This window comes from Plecotus auritus, assembly GCF_963455305.1.
Source record: "Plecotus auritus genome assembly, chromosome: 1".
Lineage (NCBI taxonomy): Eukaryota > Metazoa > Chordata > Mammalia > Chiroptera > Vespertilionidae > Plecotus > Plecotus auritus.
In genome coordinates, this window is record NC_137770.1 from 91984421 (window position 1) to 92003518 (window position 19098).

Here is a 19098-nt window from a genome sequence, read left to right on the forward strand (position 1 = left end):
TATTTTATTTACCACCATTTTCAGTTAAGAAAAATATAAACAAAGAAAGTATAAAAAACAAAACCTACAGCTTTTCTCTCCAAGTAATTTTCTTTAAAATTCTGAGGTTATCTCAAAATTCTCCTATAAGTACTTGTTATTTCTTATTTCTGTGTTGGGCTGACTGTATGTTTTCCTTCTGCAGTATAGTAGCATAGCAAAACTGCACTGAACTCTGGAATGAGAACACAGGTTAACATTCTGACTCCATCCACTTGCTGTGTAAACTTGGTTAAGTTACTCAACCATTTTCTGCCTCAATTTCCTCATCTATAAAAGGGAATTACAATAGTATTTATCTCACTGGACAGTTTCCTAGACTTACAAGTGTTTACATAGAAAAGTGTATGACTCATGATAAGCATTTACATAATGGTTGACATTACGCAATTATCATTAAAAAGTTGCTTCATTTACATATGAAGAAGTGAGCTGTATGGTAAAAGGAACGGGCATTTGCAAACCAATCTTTTTTTTTTTAATTTTTTTAATTGATTTTTTACAGAGAGGAAGGGAGTGGGATAGAGAGTTAGAAACATCGATGAGAGAGAAACATTGTTCAGCTGCCTCCTGCACACCCCCTACTGGGGATGTGCCCGCAACCAAGGTACATGCCCCTGACCGGAATTGAACCCGGGACCCTCCAGTCTGCAAGCCGATGCTCTATCCACTGAGCCACACTGGCCAGGGCGCAACCCAATCTTTTTTTAATGCATGCAATTTACTAGATTAAAATATAATTTTTCCATTTTTTCCTTCTAATTTGCTTTTTAGGAAGAGGCCATTGTTAATTCAAAACAAAATGAATTCAACACTCTTTGCTCACTACTTTCTTTGATGAAATAGTACTAAAAAAACTCAAAAAACCTAGAATTGGAATAAAAAAAGGAAAACAGAGTAAAGTAATTAAGAATAAATGACTGTAAGAGGTTTGTGTGTGTGAGTGCCATGTGTGTATATCAGCCCACTCATATACCACAAGCTATGGGGATAGAGAAAATTCTAAAAGTACAATTTAGTCAATAAAAGCATGGTGTCACTGGGAATGCTCAGAGTTGACAAAAGTTTCATATATATTTGCTATTATACTAAGATATCTCATTAACTCAATAGTGAACAATGTAGCATCTCTTTCCTAGAGGTATCAAGATGTTATCTCAGAGACATACATAAACTAAGTTGATAAAAATTAGTTTATGATAATTACAAACATAAACAAGAGCAAGTCTTTTCACATCAAGAATCCTAATACATAAAAACCCTTGGTCCATCACGACCAAAGGCTTGACCAACCGGAAGTCAGTCCTGTAGTCAGCGCTGGGTTGCCGTGGCGACCCAGCACTGACTGCTGAGGGGGCTGCAAATCAGGCCCAGAGAGAGGCCTGAAGAGAGAAGCAGTGTCTGATACGTAGCCTCTATGGCAGCTGTTGATCAGCACATGCCTCTTTCCTTCTCTCCTGCAGCCATGCCTCCATTTCTCTCCAGGCCTCCACTGGGGCTACTAATCAGCCCCACCTTTCTGATCAGGCCCCGTTGATAGGCCCAGAGACACTGACTGGCATAGAAACAAACCAATCAGAACCAAATCCAGATGAAGTGTGAGGAGCCAATGGCTGCCTAGGAGGTGGAGTTTTTGATGCTGACTGGCATAGAAACTGACCAATCAGAACCAAATCTGGATGAACTGTGAGGAGCCAATGGCTGCCTAGGAGGCGGAGCTTTTGATGCTGACTGGCATAGAAACTGACCAATCAGAACCAAATTGGCCAGCAGAGGAGGGCAGTTGGGGACAAGATCAGGCTTGCAGGGGAGGGCAGTTAGGGGTGATCAGGCAGGCAGAGGCAGTTAGGGGCAATCAGGCCAGCAGGGAAGGGCAGTTGGTGGCGAGATCAGGCCGGCAGAGGAGGGCAGTTGGGGGCGAGATCAGGCCAGCAGGGGAGGGCAGTTGGGGGCGACCGGGCCGGCAGGGGAGGGCAGTTGGGGGTGACCAGGCCGGTAGGGGAGGGCAGTTGGGGGTTAGATGAGGCTGGCAGGAGAGGGCAATTGGGGGTGAGATCAGGCCGGCAGGGGAGGGCAGTTGGGGGCAAGATCAGGTCAGCAGGGGAGGGTAGTTGGGGGCGATCGGGCGGGCAGGGAAGCAGGTAGGTGTTAATCAGGCCAGCAGTTAGCGGGTGATCAGGCTGGCAGGCAGAGGCGGTTAGGGGCAATCAGGCAGGCAGGCAGAGGAGTGGTTAGGACCCAGCAGTCCCGGATTGTGAGAGGGATCCCAGATTGGAGAGGGTGCAGGCTGGGCGAGGGACACCCCCACCCCAGTGCACGAATTTCGTGCACCAGGCCTCTAGTATTAGTATATTTAGCCTGGTTGGTGTGGCTCAGTGGATGAGTGTCAAACTATGAACCCATGTTATCAAAGAATACTAGTTTCATCTTAAAAGAACACATGAAGCAATCTGAAGAGTCTCCCACTGACTAAAGGTGAAGCAATTTGAGAATCAAAAGGAATAATGATGCCTGGCCAGTGTGGTTCATTGGGTTGAGCATCATCCCATGCAAGGGAAGGTTGACAGTTGGAATCCTGGTCAGGGCACAGGCCCAGGTTATGGGCTTGATCCCCAGTAGGGGTATGCAGGAGGCAGCCGATCTATGTTTCTCTCATCTATGTTTCTCATTCTCTCCCTCTTCCTTCTTCTCTTTCTAAAATCAATGAAAACACACACACACACACATATCTACTAATATACACACACACACACACACACACACACACACACACACACACACACACATATATATACATATATTTAAAAAAGAATAATGACTACACTGGATTGAAACACATCCTACATAATCCTATCCCATATAATAAAAGGCTAATATGCAAATTGACTGAATGGTGGAATGACCAGTCGCAATGACATGCACTGACCACAGGGGGAGCGCCGCTCAGCCAGAAGCCCTGAGTCGGGCTCACGGCTGGTGAGTGCAGCCTGTGGCAGTGGTGGGAGCCTCTCCCCAATCCATGCCAGTTGGACATCCCCCGAGGGCTCCTGGACTGCATGAGGGCGCAGGCCAGGCTGAGGGATGACCCCTCCCCTGCCCCCAGTGCACGAATGTCATGCACCAGGCCTCTAGTAAATATATAAAAATCTGTGAGTTCATAATGATACTTAATAGCAAAAGCCTCACTGATCCCCTTTGAAATTTGCTAGGATACTAGCAACACATTCTAAAAATTATAATAATAATGCAGAAAAAAAAACAGAATAAAACCCAAGAAAACACAGTAATTAAAATATTAAAAATTTTAAGCATTTTTGTATATTGATTATGAATATGTAATAAAATATGTACTACTCTTTTTAAAAAAATGATCTCTTGTAGTCTTCTTCCAATGGAATTACCTTATTTTAAAAGATTTTGTTCATTGAAATAATGCATTTATTAAGTGGTTTATTTTTGCCTTAATTAATCAAGAATAGCAATATTGCAGGCATTAAATATCCAACCAAAGGCAAATAAAGACCTGACCACATTATATTCATCACACTGTGAAATGATTTATGCCAGGGGCCAAAAAACATTTTCTGTAAAAGGCTAGACAGTAAACATTTTTGTCTTTTAAAGCCAGACAGTCTTGTTGCAATTACTCAATTTTGCTACTGTAGTGCCTAAATGACACAAATAATACTTAAAAAAATGATCATGGTTGTGCTCTAATAAAACTTTATTTACAAACATTGAAAACTGATTTTCATGTCACAAAATAGTTTTTTTTTTAAAAAAAAACATTAAAAATGTAAAAACCATTCTTAGCTCATAAGCTGTATAAAAGAGACAGCAAGCCAAATTTGGTGTATAGGCTGAACTCTGATCTAGTCCAATAAATCTCTTTAATCATCTCAAGAACATTACTTAAAGTAGTTCTTCATTTATGATTATTTTAATTTAAGCTCCTTTTAGATAAAATTATTTCAGAGATGTCAAAATGATTTATTGGTCAAATCCAGTCACTTTTCTATTCTAGCAATAAATCACATGACTCTAAAGTAGAGACTTAAAACAAAATATAGCTGTAATTAAGTAATAAAATTTTAAAGTCATAGGATATAACTATAATAGTTATGACCATAAAATACATACTAACTTTAAAAATATATAATTTAAATAAGCCTTATCTCTTTCAATGTAACTACCTTATTGGTGTTACCAATTCCCAAAACAACTACAGAAATGGATTCGTAAGTTAAGGTATGTTCTCTTGCCTACCTTATGTTTTGGAAAATGTTTTTTTTTTTTTTTTTTTTTCTGATGATGGATATGAATTATTTTTTGAAAAGCCAGAGTCATTTAAAGTTAAGCCTGAAAGATGATCAAATTGGCTTATCCTATTTAAGGTTCATAAACTGGTCTTGAAGAGAATTTTAAATAAAGAGATCTAAAAATATTTTGGAGTGAGAACCCAGAAATAGACCCAAGCCATTATGTTCAATTAATATTTGACAAAGGAGGCAAGAGCATACAATGGAGTCAACACAGTCTCTTCAATAAATGGTGCTGGGAAATTTGGTAAGATACATGCAAAAAAATGAAACTAGATCACCAACTTACACCATACACAAAAACAAACTCAAAATGGTTAAAGGACTTAAATGTAAAGTGGGAAACCATAAAAATCTTAAAGACTCCATAAACAGCAAAATATCAGACATATGTCATAGCAATATCTTTACTGATAAAGCTTCTAGGACAATAGAAACTAAGAAGAAAATAAACAAATGGGACTACATCAAAATAAAAAGCTTCTGCACAGCAAAAGAAACCAACAAAACAACAAGAAAGCCCACTGCACAGGAGAACTATTTGCCAATGTTATCACCGATAAGGATTTAATCTTCAACATTTACAGAGAACTCATACAACTTAACAAAAGGAAGATAATCCAATAAAAAAATGGGCAAAGGATCTAAATAGACACTTTTCGAAAGAGGACATACACAAGGCTGAGAGACATATGAAAACATGCTCAAAGTCACTAATCATCCGAGCGATGCAAATCAAAACGACAATGAGGTACCATCTCACACCTGTCAGAATGGCTATCATCAACAAAGGACAAGTGCTGGCAAGGATGTGGAGAAAAAGGAACCCTTATGCAGAATGGTGCAGCCACTGTGGAAAACAGTATGGAGTTTCCTCAAAAAATTAAAAATGAAATTCCCATTTGACCCAGTGATCCCACTTCTAGGAATATATCCCAAGAAACAAGAAACACCAATCAGAAAGGATATATGCACCCCTATGTTCATAGCAGCACAATTTACAATAGCTAAGATTTGGAAACAGCCTAAGTGCCATCAGCAGATGAGTGGATTAAAAAACTGTGGTACATCTACACAATGGAATACTATGCTGATGTAAAAAAGAAGATACTCCTACCATTTGCAACAGCATGGATGGAACTGGAGAGCATTATGCTAAACGAAATAAGCCAGTCAGAAAAAGATAAATATTATATGATCTCACTCATATGAGGGATATAATGATCAACATAAACTGATGAACAAAAATAGATCCAGAGATAAGGGGCAGGGGAGCAGGAGTTTTAGAGATCAACAGGACTTGTATGCATGCATATTAGCATAACCAATGGACACAGACACTGGGGCAGTGGGGGCTTGCCCTGGGGGGTAGGAGTAGCGGGGGGGGGGGGGGGGGGGCGGTCCATCGGGGGAAAAGGAGACATGTAATACTTTAAACAATAAAAAAATTATACTTAAACGCAGCTGTTTAGACAAGATTTTGTTTTAATTTTATAAGCAATGGGAAGCCACTTAAGATTTGTAAATGAAGAAAAACTATCGAAAAAATTGCCAGTAAAGAATTATTCAGATTAAAATATAAAAAAGAAAAAATACACAGAGTAACACAGGGATGCACACACAGAGAGAATAAAATAACGATGTGATGATATGACAAGAAGGTGGCCATCTGTAAGCCTCAGATCTTGTTCTTCTAGCCTCCCAAACTGAGAGACAATAAATTTTTGTTGTTTAAGCAAAGAAGAACACATTTTGGGGAATGGAGTAAGTATATGGCTTCCTAAGGTGACTGGCTAGAAAACAAGTATTTGTGTGGATATTTAAATTCTGGTATATATTAAAAGTTAGTCTTGTCAAATCACCCATTACAATATTTTACATCAGAAAACACAAAGTTCATAGTTATGTAAACCTTCCACAAGACTGTTACCTAATGTCATCAGAGCAGCAATCAATAACCATCCAGCTTGTGTACGCTGAGCTGAAAGGCGACTGTTTTGAGTAGCAGAACACAGCAAATCCTCTGCTAATGTCAAAATAATCTATTTACATATAAAAGAACAAGGCAAAAAAAAAAAGCGCATATCAGTTTATGTGTTATTGGACAAATGACAGCAACTAATAATGTCTTGAAAATTTAACTCTCATATTGGCGTATAAGTGTACACAGAAACCCTATAATTGTTTGTAGAGCATGTGCAACAACATAGTACAATTAGCTATACAGAATTTGAACTTACTTTTAGTTTTAAGTAACCATCTTAGATAGTAACTACCAAAGAAAACCTCATTACAGGAATCTTGCTTTTAAAAATTTTGCATACCACTTAAAGTATATGTATATATACATATACACATACATATACACATACATATATATATATATATATATATATATATATATATATACTGATTTCAGAGAGAAATGGACAGGGAGAGAGAGATAGAAACATCAATGATGAGAGGGAATCATTGATTGGCTGCCTCCCGCACAGCCCCCACCAGGGATCGAGCCTGCAACCTGGGCATATGCCCTGACTGGGAATCGAACTGTGACCTCTTGGTTCATAGGTTGATGCTCTATCACTGAGCCACATTGGCTGGGCTAAAATTTTGCATACCACTTTGATACTTGAGTGGCTATATACTACAGAGGTTAAAAGCTTTCAAAATAACCTCATATTGAAGTAAGTTTCAAAGTACAGCGAGATTCATTAAAATGTTGTATTTTAAAAGTCTATGAAATAGGCAGTGTTATAAACTGAGAGGAAAAACCAGATATTTCACATTTATGACTAATGTGTGTTTGTACAGTACAAAGGTCAACAAGTATCTAATATGCCTAAGAAAATATCTCTATTACTAATCACTTCTATTATGAGTTGGCATGTAAATTTTCTAAAGAGGTAGGCTAGTGGATTTTAAAACAGCCAACCAACTTACTGCTAATTTAGGACTACTTGCGGCCTATACTCAATAGATAACACTCAGAGTGAGGACTAAACCAAACAAACCATCCTGTTTGGCTAACCTAATATGATCTGAGGATATTAAATTCAACTATATAAATGCAGTGGTAATTCTTTACTTAGCAAGATGTAATGTGTTTAGAATATAACTAAAATAATAAATTTAAATGAAGATATCACTTCCCAAAGTTGTCAGTCACCTTAATTCAAATGGTGTTGGCAATACTCAAAATAGTTTTAACATTTTTGAAGTAATGTTAAACGAATAGTGGAAATTTATTTTAAAAGAACTACTTATACGTGTGTAAGGCCCAGGTTATGATGGCTTTCATTCTGAAACAATATTCTCTGACAAACTGCAATTCCTAGCCAGCTATTCAAAAAGATACAAATATTTTGTGCTTTATATTTTATTTAAATTGTTTCTTCAGTTCTCTTAAAAATTCGTTGCACATTAAAACCGGATTATTTGCCCTAACTGGTTTGGCTCAGTGGATAGAGCGTTGGCCTACAGACTGAAGGGTCCCAGGTTTGATTCCAGTCAAGGGCATGTTCCTTGGTTGCGGGCACATCCCCAGTAGGGGATGTGCAGGAGGCAGCTGATTGTGATTCTCTCTCATCGATGTTTCTAATTCTCTATCCCTCTCCCTTCCTCTCTATAAAAAATCAATAAAATATATTAAAAAAATAAAATAAAACTGGATTATTTATTCACCAGGTTCCACATATTTTATCTGTTTTAAAGTGCTCCTTTCAAAAGCATGAATTTGCCCAGTAAATCATATTTTGGGGACAGCAACACAATTTTAGGGGAACTTTTTTTTTAGTATAATTATGAACTCATGAGGGCCTATATATTTTGTGTTTCAAGCCACATGTGCCGTCATTATAATGATGCACACATTATCTCATCTTTTGGTCAGTGGAAACCTGTATCCTTTACAATGAACATATTATATAAGTGATTACTTCCTTGTTTTCCATCATGACCAGATATTCCAGGCTTGTACTGTGCATTTCCTGACCCAGACCTGGAACCAGTCATTCTTCCATGAAGCCCTGGTTCCTTTACTAGAAATGGTATTTAGAGCCATCATCTGGGCACTAGGGGTTGTCCCTGCTCCTTGGTTGTCATTGCTTTGAGGTCTTTACACTGGACAGAGGATATAAGTGTTTTCAAAAATAGAAAATTCTAAGTTCATAGTAATATTTTCGATTCAAATTTAACATATGGACTTTTACTTAACTTTCTTGCTTCTATAGTGATAGCAGTTTTTTAAATATGGAAAGTCTTGATTCCTAAGAACATTGTGTCTACTTTATCTAACTATATTTAATTTCAAAATAATATCAACACTAATAATATTAACTATAAAATTATTACATGAAGTTTAAGATTTCTTTTGCAGCTCTATTTGTCTTTTACAATGCAACTTAAGTATTTTTATTGACTTCAGAGAGGAAGGGAAAGGGATAGACAGAAATATCAATGACGAGAATCATTGATGGGCTGCCTCCTGCACGCCCCCTACTGGGGATCAAGCCTGAAACCCCGGTATGTGCCCTGACTGGGAATTGAACCCTGAACTCCTGGTTCATAGATAAACATTCAACCACTAAGCCATACCGGCCAGGCTACAATGCAATTTAAAATGTACTTTATGGCAGAGCTAAATATATAGCAAAATAAAGCCTTTAGGAACAAGTTCCTTTATTAAATGGATACTTTTAACAAAAAACACAGAAAGCATTCCTGTTTAAGAGTGGGTAAGACATTATTTAACCAGTGCTTCCATTTTCACTCTAATTATGTTGATAATATTTAACACTTAAGTGATACACAGCTGACTGCTCAGAAATTTGTCCTGCATGGCTGTGACTGGGTGATACTCTGAACATACCAGAACCATTGAATTGTATACTTTAAAAGGGTGAACTTTGTATAATGTGAATTATCTCAAGAAGACCATGATGTTTTTAAGAAAAACTTAAAATGTTATTATTGTATGCAGAGAATGAAATCATTACCTTGCCCTTTCCATGGGGAATTCCTAAAGGACAGTGTTTCACTGCTCCCAATAAAGCTGCCACAGCAAAACTAAAGCCAGTCACTGCTTCGGGTGAAGACTTAAGTACAGTAAGCCTTTCAAGGCAACGGTCCAAGAGCGGTGTTAGGTAAGAAGGTAATGCCACAGCAATGCAGTGTAGACACCAGGCTGCTGTTAGCCGAACAGAAATGCTAGGATGAAGAATAACTGAAATGACACTGTCCAGAATGCCTGGAAGAACAGAAAAAAACAAACAATGCCTTAGCTACAAAGTCAAAGGAATAAGTAGTCACATGGATAAAATATGTATTATCTTTATCAAAAGCTAAATCAGAATAAAAGTGGTACATAATTATAAATAACTTTTGTATCCAATAATTGTTTCTTCCAATATATCTCATGAAAACTGGCTTAAGTCAGTACAAAAAAGAAAACTTATATTTCCTAAATATGCCAATGTTCTGCTTACTTTATCTTGAGATCATTATTAATGATACTAGCATTGAAAATTATGAGTAAGCTGTCAGACTGGCGTGGCTCAGTGGTTGAGTGTTGGCCTATGAACCAGGAGGTCAAGGTTCGATTCCCGGTCAGGGCACATGTCTGGGTTGCGGACTCCATCCACAATGTAGGGTGTGCAAGAGGCAGCCAATCAATGATTCTCTCTTATCATTGATGTTTCTCTATCTCTCTCCCTCTCCCTTCCTCTTTGAAATCAATAAAAATATATTTTTTAAAAATTATCAGTAACGAAAGTACCTTGAGAAGAAATGTTACACACCATGCTCCATACTCCTTTTTTTTTTTAATCCCTTCTGGCACATTTATATACGTAATTAATACACTTCCTTTCTACCATATTGCTATTATATGAGAACAAAATGTTAAGCTCCAGGATTTGCTAGGTCCTCAATGCACTACTAAACAACTATGAAGAAAGTGGACTACCACTACTAGTTAGAAAAAATGTCCACATTTGCAATGATTCAACGTACACCTTCATCAAAACATGTCATGTAGCAGTTCATGTCAACTGCTACTTAATTAATATGTGCCCTGGGATAAAGAGTTTATAAACAAAATATAATGTAAAGCTTCAGTGCACAGGAAATGCATATCACAAAGGACAAAAGCCATTAAAAATTATTTTTAAAAGTGACTACATAAAAGAAGCCAGTCACAATAGACCACATACTATATGATTCCATTTACATGAAACGTTCAAATAGGAAATCCATAGAGACAAAAAGCAGATTAGTGGTTGTCAAAGGCTCGGGGAAAGGGAAATGGGGAATGACTGCTAATGGATGCAGGACTTCTTGGGATGACGAATACATCCTGGAATTAGATAATGGTGGTGATTGTACAACTCTGAACATACCAGAACCACTGAATTATATACTTTAAAAGGGTGAACTCTGTATAATGTGAATTATCTCTCACAATGATTAAATAATTTTCAAGAAGAGAAAGAAAACAGAGATTGCTTGCAAAAAACTTTGAGGAAGTAAATTACTTGTACTTTTTACATATAAAAAGTAATGTTTTCACTGCAGATGAGAGATATGAGTTCGGGTTTACTTCCTCATTTTTCCATTATCTTAACTATCCCAGAGAGAAGAGCAGGATGGTAGGAGAGACATAGAGAACAACCTTCAATAGCAAAAGCAACCCCCCCAAATATATATATATATATACACACATATATATGTTTTAATAATCTTGATTATGTATATTTCATAAAACATCTCTAGTAAATACACAGTGGGATCTATAAGAAATAAATGGTAGGAGGAAGATTTTCTTCCTTGGAAAATAGTTGTCTAGGGTAAAAATAAAAACAAGGACTTCAGAGGAGTCACAACAATAGATACCTGCACTTGAATCCTGCAGCAAAGGCGCAGCTGTGGTCCCGAGACCATGTATGAGATTTCCGAGTTCTTGTAAAGCGCATACCAGCATATGCTGGCTGGCTGCTACATCTGTGGAGCCAAGCCGGGTTTCCAAATTACCGTCACACATCACAGCATCTGACAGAAGTATAAGAATTAACTATGCAACAATGCTTTGCTAAAATAGATTATAGCAGGTGAGTGGAACAGTATAAAAGCAAAAATTAGTACCTCCACTTGATCTATATAACTGAAATACTAAAAAGGGAACTTGTATCAACAAAGAATTGAACTCATTTACCGAATCAGTTCAAGCAATCTGACCATAGATCCCTTATTATTTATTCCCTTAGCAAGTGATACTGAAAGAGAGAACTAACAGAAAACTAAAAAAGATTCCAATTTTATTGATACACAAGATGAACAGTACAGGAACTGAGATAAAAACTGTTTCAAAAACAATGCATCAGCTTCTATAGTAAGATCATGAATTCTGATGAAATATTATTATCTGTCTTTAAGATTTGTACATATGATAGTTATTATTACTATGTTAGGTAACTTACGTGTCATTTATATATTGACTACTTTACTCTGAAACAACTGATGTCTATTATTAGTGTTTTTTGTATTAATATACTAGTAGTAATATACCAGTCCAGCTTTTCCTTAGGGACAATTCCTTTAGCACTATTAAAACAGGTGGTTTTAGTAGATTCATACCGACAACTTTCTTTAACTTCCATATAGCCTGGCAAATATCCTTGGCAGCAGCAATTTGAGCCTTTTCTCCAAGAAGGCCTCCTATAGTAGCTCGAAGGATAAATGAAACACAACGGCGACTGCAGACAGCATCAACCTGAGCTTGGGTGACTTTAGGGTACGACTGTGACACAAGGCTTAGGATATGAGAAAGAAAGGCAGCGAAATTCTTCTCTAGCCATGCTCCTCCTAGTGTTGAAATAAATACCACATAAGCCTAAAAAAAAAAAAAGAGAAGTTTTATCTTCAAAATGAAGTAATTTCAATTCTATGTTAATATCTTCTCTTCCACAAATATGCAGAATTTATTAGTATTTCTTTTATCTTTCCTCATTTAGAGCCACTTTAGCTATATGAATACAACACTATTTTTTTTGTTTTGTTTTCTAAGCCAGACTTCAGTTTGCAGTCTTTCATTAAGTCTGCCTGCTTTATTTTGGTTTTCTGAAAGGTTTCACAACAGTCAGCATAGCCAGCTAATATGTAAAATTTGTCTGTGGCTTCTCTGAACAAAAAATTCAAGCTCTTTCACATTCTGAACAAGAAAATCCAATAAAACATATGAACACATTGTAAGAATTAACTGTATTTCAGTATCATAACTGTAAGTTTATAGTGATGAATCACTGCTCTTTATTTTCAAGAAAGTAATAGTTGCCCTAGCTAGTTTGGCTCAGTGGATAGAGTGTCGACCTGCGGACTGAAGGGTCCCAGGTTCAATTCCAGTCAAGGGCATATGCCTGGGTTGCCAGCTTGATCCCCAGTGGGGGGCGTGCAGGAGGCAGCCGATCAATGATTCTCTCTCATCACTGATGTTTCCATCTCTCTTTTCCCTTCAATAAAAATATATTTTAAAAAGAGAAAGTTAATGGTTTATCTTACTCCAGAGATACAAGAACAGTTTTCTTATGTAATTTGTTTTCTTAAAAACCTAGTTTATAATTAATTATACTGGGACATTCCCAGTGGGATATGTGCAGGAGGCAGCCAATTGATGATTCTTTCATCAATGATGTTTTTAATCTCTCCCTCTTACTCCTCTCTGAAATTCCTTGTTTAGGACAAGGAATTTAAGCACTTAAGCAGATAACATACTGTAATGTTTCCTTAGGAGTTGAAATCATATAAAATGGAAATACAATACTGCCCATGCTGAATAATATGTACCTAATAGCTTAAACTTGAATTGTACATGCACACATAAACACAATGAAAAACATGTTAAACCACAAGATACATTAAGTACAAGGCCTAAAAACAAAATACTCATGTTTCAAAGGAAATAAACAAAAATATCCCATTACTAGGAACTGAAAATACCAGTATTGTGTGGAATAGCCGATCTAGGTGGCTTTGTTTATGGCAAATAAGGTTCTCTCTCGTAATCTAGCTTTTAAAAAGCATTTTGGCCTAGCCCTAGCTGGTTTAGCTCAGTGGCTAGAGCGTCAGCCTGTGGACTCAAGAGTCCCAGGTTCGATTCTGGTCAAGGGCACATGCCTGGGTTGCGAGCTCGGTCTAACATGCAGGAGGCAGCCAATCAATGATTCCCTCTCATCATTGATGTTTCTATCTCTCTCCTCCTCTCCCTTCCGGAAATCAATAAAAATACATTTTTTTAAAAAGTGTTTTGGCCTCACCATATCTATTTATAAATATAAGAGCATGAGTGACGACCCTACATAGTATCACTTCTGGCTGGAGTCAGATCCTAAAACTTTCATTACGGGCCAGTGAGAATTACATTTAGATACTGACTTGTGATCCTAACCTGAGTAATTCCAACTCGAACATCCCTACTGACTGAACTGGTTCCTTTCAGCATATCACCACTGGCTCGAAGAAATCCTGAACTCCCACGTAGAAACCCTGTTCCTAGTAATTCCAGAACTTCCTCCAGAGATACTCTGCGAATGCTTTGACGTGAGGCTGCTATAACAAAGAACAAAACATGTGAATTTGCATTTTGCAGACTATATTTTAATGCATGATCTTGATTAGAATGTTAACTGAAACAAAAATAAATTAAAAACTCAAATAAAATGAAAAATTTACAGGGCATTATACACATTAACACACCAAGTCACACAAGGGTTCAGAGGTTAAATCATAATGGACTCTGAAGCACCCTTTCAGTGACATCTTAAAGTCTACATCACTTTGAGATTATGTGCTATTGTTCTCTTTTCCTCAAAGAATTTAAAAGGCTAACAGTATCCTAAAACAAGGGAAAGCAAATAAATTGTCCTAATTCTCCATTAATGAAAATGCAATACAATGCTTTGAAATTCTATTAAAATGCCAAAATCATAATTTTATTTTTCCAAAGGCTTATATAAAGTAACCACTGTATCCTACTTTTAAAAATTCTCAACTGCAAGTATAACTTTTGTTATATCCCCAGTCTCTGAAGAAATCAAAGCCAAATATTTCTAAAACTTCTCAGCCAGCCCTTAGGCTACAATAATTAAAAGATTAGTCTGTCTTCAGTTTGACACAGCTGTTTCTCCCTTTGAGTATCTCCTTAAAACAAACAAGCAAAAAGAATCCATTTTCTTCATTTTTCTGAAAAATGATGGTCACGAGCTCTGACTCGTTATTGATTCAAGTCATACATAGTACAGAAATAAACTTCCATTAATCAAAAATATGAACAAAAAAAATCTACTCCTTAGCTTAAAGAGATGTTCCGTGGAAACAAGGAAAATCTATGTTGGCCTTTGGAAGAGAAACTCATGCCCTTGTGCATCATAAATTCTAGGAAGGAGACAACAATAAATATAATACATGAATAGGTATATAGTATGCTAGACAGTGATTGAAAGCCATACAAAAAAATAGAACAGGGCAGAAATACAAGGAGTGAAGGGGCATTGTTGTGTTTTTCAACAAGGTAGTCAGGGTATGGTTAATTGAAAGGGTAACCTCTGAACATAATTCCGTAAGTGAGGGAATTAGGCATGCAGATCCTAAAATTTTAGGATCCGAAAGTTCTAAAATCTACCTAGAGAAAAGGTGTTCTAGCCAGAGGAAATAGCTCAGGCAAAAAAAAGCCTTGAGGAGAGATATGGTGCCTAGTGAGTCCAAGCAGAGATTGTAGACAGAGCAGTGGAGGGGTCTAGCAGGAAACAGACCAGGCTATAAGGATGAATAGAGAGAAGGCAAAGGATCTTATAGATCCTTCTAAGGATGTAAGTGAAGTGAGGTGCCAGTGGAGGACCTTGAGTAGAAGAGTGATATAATCTGTCACTTGGCCTCTGTGCTAAGAGAAGACTGTATAGAGGGGCAAAGGTAAAAGTAGGAGAACCCATCAGGAACAATTTAGTAATTCAAGCAAAGGGTGATGTTGGCTTAGACCAGTGGTCGGCAAACTCATTAGTCAACAGAGCCAAATATCAACAGTACAATGATTGAAATTTCTTTTGAGAGCCAAATTTTTTAAACTTCTTCTAATGCTACTTCTTCAAAATAGACTCGTCTAGGCCGTGGTATTTTGTGGAAGAGCCACACTCAAGGGGCCAAAGAGCCGCATGTGGCTTGTGAGCCGCAGTTTGCCAACCACTGGCTTAGATCAAGGTGGCTGCAGTAAAGTGGAGTCTGAATAGACATACATATGTATTTTTAAGTTTTTTTTATTAAGAAAAATTTCAAAATTACAAAAAAGCTACAAGAATAGTAAAATAAATTCCCATATATCCTCCAGCTACACTCACAATATTTTCCTTATTACCTCCTCATTTTTGAAGAATATACGTATGACTAATTGTTTTACAGAAGATCCCTCAATTTGAGTTTGTCTAGTACTTCCTCAGAATTTTTGGCAAAAGAACTAAGTAAGAATTGCTATAAGCCTTCTCAATGCATAACATCAAGGGCACTGTAAGGCTTGGTGTCAAAAGTCTGCCCCTGCATTGGTGACACTATCTTTGAACACCTGAGTAAGATGGGCCAGGTCTGTCCACTGTCAAATATTATATTCCCCTTTGTAATTATTAGTAACCTCTGTGGTGATACTTTAAGATGGCATAAATATTCTATAACTTATCAAACTTTCACCCAAGAATGTACTGAGGATTCCTACCTGCATAAATTATCCTATATACTAAAAGCCTAATATGCAAATCGACCGAACGGCAGAATGACTGGCAGAATGACCGGTTACTATGACGCGCACTGACCACCAGGGGGCAGATGCTCAACATAGGAGCTGCTACTAGCCCCAGGCCAGCCAAGGCGGGTGCCAACAGGGGCCCCCTGAGTGCCCTGCAAAGGGAGGCAACCAGCCGCAGCCGTGGGGGGGGGGAGGGGCCTGGCGAGCAGGCATCGCCAGGCCAGCCAATGCAGGTGCCAGTGGGGGCCCCCGATTGCCGCGCCAATTGCCCCACAGATCGGCCCTGATCACCGGCCAGGCCTAGGGACCCTACCCGTGCAGGAATTTCATGCACTGGGCCTCTAGTTATTGTAATAATTCCAATAATGTCATTGACTAAAAATTACTCTTTCTACAGTTATTAGCTGAATTCCACCATAAAAAAAGAGCTCTTCCTTTTCCTTTATTTACTTATTTTCAGTAATCTATAAAAATAAGATTCCCTTTTATTTAACAGGTTATCCATTTTCTGTCATTACTAGTATTGCCTCTAATATTGTCCTAAATTTGACCAGTGGAAGACTCTTGAGAAAGCTGGCCAATGGAGTTCCTTACTTTTTGGCATAAGATGTTCTAGGCCAGGGGTGGGCAAACTTTTTGACTCGAGGGCCACAATGGGTTCTTAAACTGGACCAGAGGGCCGGAACAAAAGCATGGATGGAGTGTTTGTGTAAACTAATATAAATTCAAAGTAAAGGAGTGGAGGGGAGAGCAAGAGAACCAGATAGAACAGCCGGATCCGGCCCGCGGGCTGTAGTTTGCCCAAGGCTGTTCTAGGCTCATGTTCAGACTTTTCCAGCTCCAACCCCATAATAAGCCTTTTCTCCAAGGAATCCTGATTCTGGTTATGTTTTAAGATTGTCAAGTAGAATAGCTATTGAGTGTGAGAGAGAAGAGTAAAGGGTGACTTTACAAATTTTGTTTGAACACCTGGAAGGATAGAGTTATCATCAATTTAGATCAACAAGACTGCAAGTAAAGCCTGTGTGAGTATGTGTGGGGAAGGGGAAGTCAAGCATTCACTTTAGGACAAGTTAATTTGAAACATCAAATGGACAACAAAATAGAGATGTCAAATGGGCAGCTGGATATGAAAATCTGGTGTCCAGAAGAGAAGTCTGGGCTATAAAGCTATAAATCCAGGAATCCCTGATATAGATGATATTTAGATGGTATTTAAACCATGAGATTGGATAAGATCTCCAAGAGAATGAGCAGACATAAAGAGCAGGAGACCAAGTACTAGGTGATGTGTTTCTTCTATGACAAGACAAGGAATCATTGAAGAAGACTGAACAGGAATTCCTAGTGGGGAGGAAGGAAAACCAAGGGATTTTTAAAGGGCCATGAGGTCCTAAGAGGAAAATGAGAAAAGAATAAGGAGGATCAACTGAGCTAAAAGATGCTGGAAGGTCAAGTAAGACAACTGAGAGTTTTCCTGCTGGCTTTAGCATGGCTAAATATAGAACATAAGCTCCAAAACAGCAGGGGTTTTTATCTGTTTTGCTCAATAACATATCCCACATATTTAGAACAGATCCAGCCCAATATAAACACTCAACAAATTACTTATTACTGAGTGAATAAATGAACATGGAGGTCATTGGTTACCTTTCCAAAAAATAATTTTGGTGGAGTGATTGGGGAAAAATCCTAATTTAAGTGGGTTTGAAAATTATGGTAGGAGAGGAACTAAAGAGAGAGGGTGTCAACTCTTCTGAGGGAATATAGTCAACAATAACTATGTATGGTGCCAGGTGAGTACTTCAAATATCGGGGTGGGGTGGGGGGACTGCTCTGTGAAGTGCAAGATTGTCTAACCACTATGCTATATATTTGAAACTAATACAGAACAGTACTGAATGTAAAATGTAATTGAAAATAAATAAATAAATAAATAAAATGATGCAAATAATCCAGAAAAACAAAAGAAACTTCTCTTGAGGAATTTGCTGCAAAGGGAAGAGAAATGGGGCTCTAGCTGGCTGACATACACAATTTTCTTTTTTAAGTGGGAGGCATAAAAAAAAGCATGTTTTGTAGGGAATAATCTGATAGAGAGGGAAATGTTGAAATATGAAAAGGAGACTTCCTAGAGCAATGCCCTTGAGAAGGTGAGAGAATGAAGTCTAATATATATCAAAAGTGTGGCTTTAACAGAAGATTGCATAATTCATCTTGAGTAATAGTGGGAAAGTCAGAATATATGTGTTCAGATGGTAGAAGATGAGTGAATTTGATAGGGAAGCCTATGGAAGATAGGCCATCAAGTGAAAATAAGATGGGGGAAGAAGTAGGTATAAAATAGTCAATTAGAAAGTGGGAGAGTGAATGGACTAGGGAAAATATTATATCTGCCAGCCACCATTAAGGACCTACTTAAGGTTCATGGTCAAGAAGTGATTAAGATTACATAAATCCCTGGCATCTTACCCCGATGCTAGGAGAATGTCATATTCAATCCCTGCTTTTTAAGTACATTGGTATTTAACATACAACCTATTCTAAGCTCGTTAGTTTGACTAAGAATGTCATTTCAGTTCTGTACCTCATAATCTTTGCAAATTGTGGTTGAAATGTACAATCCTCCGCTGCATTTGTCTTCCAAATTCTTAAAAGCTATATTGCTATTAGTCTCCTACTTTAAAAAAAATCTATCATGACATCTAGATCACTTTTTAGTTGTAAGAAAATAACTCAATTATAATGCAAGCTAGAACTTACAGATGAGAGAATTTCTAAAATATTAGGCCCGAGTTTTTTAGTGTAGGTGAAGTTGGTTCTTCATTTTGTTTAGTCTGATTACAAAATTGCTGGTGTTAGTTTAGTGCTATGATAGGAGGGTATACATTTAAATATTATCACATTTGTTATATAATTCTACATTTTTACTTGTTTTTATTGCAAATATGTGTTAGTGCT

General features: G+C 37.5%; 1 protein-coding gene across 7 annotated transcripts in view; it reads right to left on the minus strand.

Moving 5' to 3' along the window:
* Positions 1 to 19098, minus strand: part of HEATR5A (HEAT repeat containing 5A) — a 123889-nt gene that overhangs the window by 77694 nt on the left and 27097 nt on the right. For 5 of the 7 annotated variants that reach the window (XM_080643164.1, XM_080643166.1, XM_080643163.1 and 2 more), the window contains exons 7-11: positions 13798 to 13958; positions 11991 to 12246; positions 11250 to 11405; positions 9356 to 9606; positions 6289 to 6400 (exon numbers count right to left, since the gene is read on the minus strand). In XM_080643164.1, coding sequence (XP_080499290.1) covers positions 6289 to 6400; positions 9356 to 9606; positions 11250 to 11405; positions 11991 to 12246; positions 13798 to 13958 — 936 coding nt within the window. The remainder of the gene's footprint in view (positions 1 to 6288; positions 6401 to 9355; positions 9607 to 11249; positions 11406 to 11990; positions 12247 to 13797; positions 13959 to 19098) is intronic. The other 2 variants (XM_080643165.1, XM_080643162.1) reach the window with 1 other exon arrangement.